The sequence below is a fragment of the Juglans regia genome, chromosome 1 (genome assembly GCF_001411555.2).
Source record: "Juglans regia cultivar Chandler chromosome 1, Walnut 2.0, whole genome shotgun sequence".
Lineage (NCBI taxonomy): Eukaryota > Viridiplantae > Streptophyta > Magnoliopsida > Fagales > Juglandaceae > Juglans > Juglans regia.
The window spans coordinates 10,644,674-10,650,341 of NC_049901.1; the positions used below are offsets into that span (position 1 = coordinate 10,644,674).

Sequence of the window (5,668 nt, forward strand, 5' to 3'; positions counted from 1 at the left end):
ATATCTTCTCGTATATCCCACAAAATACTCTCTTTCTACGTAACACTGACTAGAGCTCAAACTCCGAACGCAGACACCCACCTTGGCTTTCAGCTAAATCTTCTTTTGTGCCTCCAAAGCGCAGGTGCATGTAGTTAATCTCCATCTTCAGCGGCAACATCTTTTCTGCGTGCGTGACAAAGATGGTGATCACAGAGTCCGAAATGATCTCCCAAGGCGACGTCGAGTCGTCGTTACCGGCCTATCAACAACCCAAGAACAACCCCTTCTCATCGCTCGGAAGACAATCCTCCATCTACTCCCTCACTCTCGACGAGTTCCAGCACACGCTCTGCGAGAGCGGCAAGAATTTTGGGTCTATGAACATGGACGAGTTCCTTGCCAGCATTTGGACCGCGGAAGAGAACCAAGCCGTCAACTCCACCGCCACAACCGCTACCACCACCAACAATGCCGTCAATAGTATGAGCAGCCATGCCCAGTTGTCTCTGATCGATGCGCATACTGAGAAGGGAATATCAAAGCAGCCAAGCTTGCCACAACAAGGTTCGCTCACCCTTCCCGCACCGCTTTGTAGGAAAACAGTGGAAGAAGTTTGGTCTGAAATCCACAAAGGGCAGCAAGGAACGCATCAGAATAATAACAGCAGCAACGATAATGGTGATAACGTTCATAATCCCGAGTCCGCGCCGCGCCAGCCCACTTTCGGAGAGATGACCTTGGAGGATTTTCTGGTGAAGGCAGGGGTAGTAAGGGAACCATCATGTGCATTGCCTGTCTCTCAATCACAGCCGCTGCAGCAGTACGGGGTGTACCAAAATAACAATCCCACAGAGGCTCCCAGTTTTGTAAATAGGCCCATAGCTGGACTCGGTGGTGCTGCTGGTTGTGTTAGTGCCGGAGGTGGTGCTGGTGGTGTAAGTGCTGGTGCTAGTGTTCCTACTTACCAAACAATGCCACTGGGCGGCGGGGCTATTGGAGAATCGTCAGGGGATGCTGGAAATGGCAAGAGGAGTGGTGGGTACCCGCCGCCGCCTCAGCCGCCACCGGTTTATTATGGTGGGAGAGGAGTGAATGGTGGCGGCGGATACGGTGCACCGTCGGCTATGGTAGTGGCGCCGGTGAGTCCGGTTTCTTCTGATGGGTTGTGCAAAGCTCCGGTCGATAACTCGGGGAATCAATTTGGATTGGACATGGGAGGGTTAAGGGGAAGGAAGAGGATTATAGATGCAGGTCCGGTGGAAAAGGTGGCGGAGAGGAGACAGAGAAGGATGATCAAGAATAGGGAGTCGGCGGCGAGGTCGAGAGCTAGGAAACAGGTAATACATTTTCTCACAAGAAGTTAAAATTTTTGATTTGAGCAGAACTAGCTCATGGCTTAGCCAGCTTGTTCTAGACAAATTCTCAGGCGCGCCTGTGATTATTGGTTGCTGTTTGCAAAATTGATCAACTTGGGTAATTCTAACTAGTAATTTTTTTTTAAGTCCGCAGTGGTACACACTGTAATTTGAATGTAATTGAAATTTGAAAGCCATTTAGAGGAATTTAAACTAAATTGATCTATAAACAATGACTAAATTTCTACAAAACCCTTCAGTATCGCTCCGGCCCCCATCCATCCAAACGAAAAAGAAAAAAAAAAAATGCTCCAAGTTTAGTTACTTCGAATTATTAAAGGTTTATATACCGTTGCGTTTGAACACTAAGATGATTTAGATATTCTGTAAAAAAATAATAAAAAATTAATGATAGAATATTAAAAAGTATAAGAAAAATAATAATAAAATAATAAATAGAGTGGAGTATTAATTCTTAGAATACTCTACAACCCAAACTAGTAGATTAGGGCATCAGAGATTTGAATCCATCTATGGAATTGATGGAATAATAGTTTAAAATGAAAACACTTTGGAATTATTTGAAAAATCATTTGATTTGTCCCGAGTTCAGATTAATGACATTTACAAGGTGTTGCGATTCTGCCATTGTCAAACTTATAGCATGAGATTCCTATATATGTAGCAACTAATTTAGTTTACTTCACAGGCATACACAGTTGAGTTAGAAGCAGAATTGAACCAGTTAAGAGAAGAGAACGCCCACCTTAAACAGGCTCTGGTAATAACACGTGGAACGTTTGATCTTTTAATTAATATGCTCTCATTCACAAGGAAATTACTTATATAATTAGAAATCTTGCTTTTATTTCTCTTCCCCAAACAGGTAGATATTGACTGGAAAAGAAAGCAACAGGTAATTAACTATAGTATAATTTCTTTTAGTACCATTAATGTGTGTGTATGTAAATGATCTTATGCTTTTAGAGTAACCCATAGTCTGAATTTTGTGCTGAATCCAGCCCATCTGTTTAGCTTAGACCTGTCTAGTTTTTTGCAAAAGAATTGTGTTTGGATCACTTTATAAACTGATACTCATGCGCTTGAAGTATGCAATATTTTGCATATGTAGGGCCATTCAATCATGTGGATTTGTTCTTTACTAGCTAACATCATGTGTAAATTATTAATTACATGATGTTCTGTTCTAAAATCCTTGTCTCGCTGTGATCAGTACTGTGAAGAAATGAAAACCAAAGTTCAAACCAAGGCTCAAAAGGATAAAGAGAGACTGAGGGTGTTGAGGAGGAATCTAAGTTGCCCATTGTGAAGTGCTACATGAGATCGACCAATTAATGGTAACTGCAATCCTATCTATGGTGTATGTGCTTTGAGTTACAGCATTGTGCAATCTTTCTTCTTCTCGATCCAATATATAACAGTACATGCAATCATATAATATGCTTAAAAGAATTACCTTCCTGCATGCATGCAGTGTATCATGAAGAACGAAACCAGCAAAGGTCAGACCCAAAAAAGAGAAGCTAAACTGATGCATGAAGAGGTCGGTAATGATAAGAAATTCGATTAATGTCCCATTGCGAAGAAACCAGATTGATCATAACTGCATGAAAGTGCAGTGCATGACATTGGATTAGCTTATGATTGAGACTCTATATATGAATGATCACTAGCTATATATATATATATATATGTATGTATGTATCAAAAGCTAGATAGCTGCACTTGGTCATGCATGCTAAAGTCCTTATAGCTAGCAGACAATGAGAGTGTCTGCATGGCTTTTATAGCTCTTGCTACCTTAACTATACCGCTAGCTAGGCGCTGCTCTTGTTTTTATGTCCAGGATTGATGGTAGAGATCTGTAAATGTTGACCTGCTTGGGTATTTCTATAAGTATCCGTGAATATATATTATTATTATAAGCAACCTGTAGAATTGATGATCATGAATAACGTCTTTGGTGGAAAAAAGAAATAAGATAAATGATAATTATAATTGTAAATGCACAAATAATCACTTTGAAAGAAATAAATAAATACGTAACTTATTGCGAAAGTCAACTGTTTTGGAAGTTACAAAGAAATGTCTCTGTTGCAGGCCAACACATGATATTTCTTTTGGGTTTGAAAATAAGAATCGGAGTTATGATGATTTATTTCCATTTTCTCTAATTACTAATCGCAAATAGATTAAGAATGAGAATGATATAATCCACATGATCAATACGGAACGGACTCGACTCCCTCTTTTTACCGAGCAAGGCACTCCACTTGTTCATGTCTTTATGGTATCAAATAACATCTCGTTTATTTTTACAACTTATCTTATATAATCATTATAATTTTTTTAAATTTTCACATAAAATCAAATAAATAATTCAATTTTTTTAAATTTTAAAACAAAAATAATATTAAAAAAATATATTCTAAAAATAATTTTTTTAATTTTTAACTTTTATCTCATCTCATCTCATCTTAAAAAATAAACGAGATTGGTAAGATGTAGCACTACAAAAGTCACCGATTGATGTTTTATTTATTTTTTATTATATTTTATTTATTTATTGTTAAAAAAGTGTTTTTACATAAATTTGTGATTGTTTTTTTATTTTTTAAAATGTTTAAGAATATAAAAAAAAGTATGAAAAAAAAATGATGAAAAAATAAAAAGGCTATTTATCCATATCGATGGATGGGTGTAGCACGACTCTTAAAATAGATCTCGAGTCACCCAATCCAAAACAGAATCATGATAAGAAAAACTAGTATACTCTATTTTTATCTCTCGAGATGAACAATTTACATAACTGGGTTGTCTCAATCGATGGCATCATGATCTGAGAAGAAATGAACATTGCCACACTTGGTAGTCCTAAAATCTTGATCAGCAGCTGTTCCATTAGAGGTGCTCAGATATACTTTCAAGGGACAATCAATCTTACGCGGCTTGAATCTGGCAGTCTTGATCTTCCCGTATTTGATCCTTATCCGAACGGAAAGCTTTACATCAATACCATAAGCCCCGACAGTCTTTTCAAGTCCAAACTTGGAAAGGTCACGACCCCTAAGCGATAGTACTTGCTGCCCTTAAAAAATGGGACTCAAAATGCTCGTGTTCTTGTGCCCCTGGTAAAATGGTGTCAATCTTACGGTTGAGAACCACTTTTTTCTGTAATAAGCAACGGCTTCAATCCCGTCGTAGTGTACACCCACCCTTTTTCTGTAACTCAACTATAAGTTATGTTGAGTGCCAGCTTATAGTTGAGCGTGTTGTTGGTAGTGGTGAAATTGAATTGCGTGAGCGATGCCTGTGTGACGCAAAACTTCACCTCTCTTGGAAGGAAGATAAGCCAGAAGATGAAGAGTGAAATACTGAAGATAAAGGTGGCAATGCAGAGGAGCCAGAAGATGAAAACTAGATGGCGCCCGCAACCATACCTTCCACATGACATGGCTGGGAACTTCAGATCCAAGATTTCTTTCCTGATGATCTGTAGCAATGATTGAAGCTTAATTTAAAGCCTTAGAGTCGAGGAAAAAGTCAAGATCTTGCATGTATCTTCTCCGTGTGCTAGTGTGTGAAATGAATCAACGTTGTTACCTTGAACTTGTAGGATTGTTTGGCAAGAAACGAAGTCCGACTACTAAGGCCTTGCTGGAAGAGGGTTCCTTGTACCTTCTGAGTGGTTCCCACAAGACTTGAAATTTCAAATGTGTACGTTTCTATATATAGTGTGTGATATATAGGCAATACCTGCATTTCTATGTATCTTCCAAATTGACTTTTGCAAAGTTTCTTGCTAGCTATTATAATATAGAGATATGTAGGCATACAAACCTCGGGCGTACGAGTCCAAAAGACTTGTCTTGGGCGTGCCTTTGGATCAGTCATTATTTTTGTCGCTTGTCCTCCACCATCTCGTCAAATTAACTTCCCTATCTCATCCATCCTATTCACAAAGCCATACGGACTTGAAAATCAGTTCAACAATATTCCTGTGAAAGAATAAGAGCTTGTATGGATATTGAGGTAAAAGATAGTTTTAGATGAGTTAAATAAAATATTATTTTTTAATATTACTATTATTTTAAGATTTAAAAAAATTGAATTGTTTATTATATTTTATATGAAAATTTTGTATCGAAATATTTTGTGTAGAAATTTGATAAAGTTATAATGATGAGATAAGATCGTTTCTCTATCCAAACAAGCTCTAAATGAATCAATTCCTCGTCTTTTAGGGTAAGTAAAGGAGGAGATGTTTCAAAAGCTCAGATAACAGATTCCAGCACATGAACAACCAAAGA

The 5,668-nt window shown here is 38.0% G+C and overlaps 1 protein-coding gene and 1 pseudogene across 3 annotated transcripts; one reads left to right on the forward strand and one right to left on the reverse strand.

Annotated features, from left to right (window-relative positions):
* On the forward strand, positions 1 to 3,306 carry LOC108983852 (protein ABSCISIC ACID-INSENSITIVE 5-like). Of its 3 annotated transcripts, XM_018955627.2 has the most exons (5): positions 5 to 1,319; positions 2,047 to 2,118; positions 2,224 to 2,253; positions 2,572 to 2,695; positions 2,833 to 3,306. In XM_018955627.2, exons 1-4 carry the CDS (start codon positions 183 to 185, stop codon positions 2,665 to 2,667), a joined length of 1,335 nt encoding a protein of 444 aa, XP_018811172.2. In that variant the 5' UTR covers positions 5 to 182; the 3' UTR covers positions 2,668 to 2,695; positions 2,833 to 3,306. The 3 variants fall into 3 exon arrangements, with proteins under 3 accessions (XP_035543760.1, XP_018811173.2, XP_018811172.2); XM_018955628.2 differs by lacking the exon at positions 2,224 to 2,253 and having other exon boundaries at positions 3 to 1,319; positions 2,833 to 3,277; XM_035687867.1 differs by lacking the exons at positions 2,047 to 2,118; positions 2,224 to 2,253 and having other exon boundaries at positions 1 to 1,319; positions 2,833 to 3,278.
* Positions 3,307 to 4,097: 791 nt separating this feature from the next.
* On the reverse strand, positions 4,098 to 5,304 carry LOC118343815 (annotated as a pseudogene).
* Positions 5,305 to 5,668: the final 364 nt, after the last annotated feature.

Excerpts from the sequence above, each read along its gene's own strand:
- LOC108983852 (XM_018955627.2), top strand. The coding sequence starts at position 183 with ATGGTGATCACAGAGTCCGAAATGATCTCCCAAGGCGACGTCGAGTCG. Across the intron at positions 2,119-2,223 it reads CCCACCTTAAACAGGCTCTG|GTAGATATTGACTGGAAAAG; the intron begins GTAATAACACGT and ends TTCCCCAAACAG. Across the intron at positions 2,254-2,571 it reads ACTGGAAAAGAAAGCAACAG|TACTGTGAAGAAATGAAAAC; the intron begins GTAATTAACTAT and ends CGCTGTGATCAG.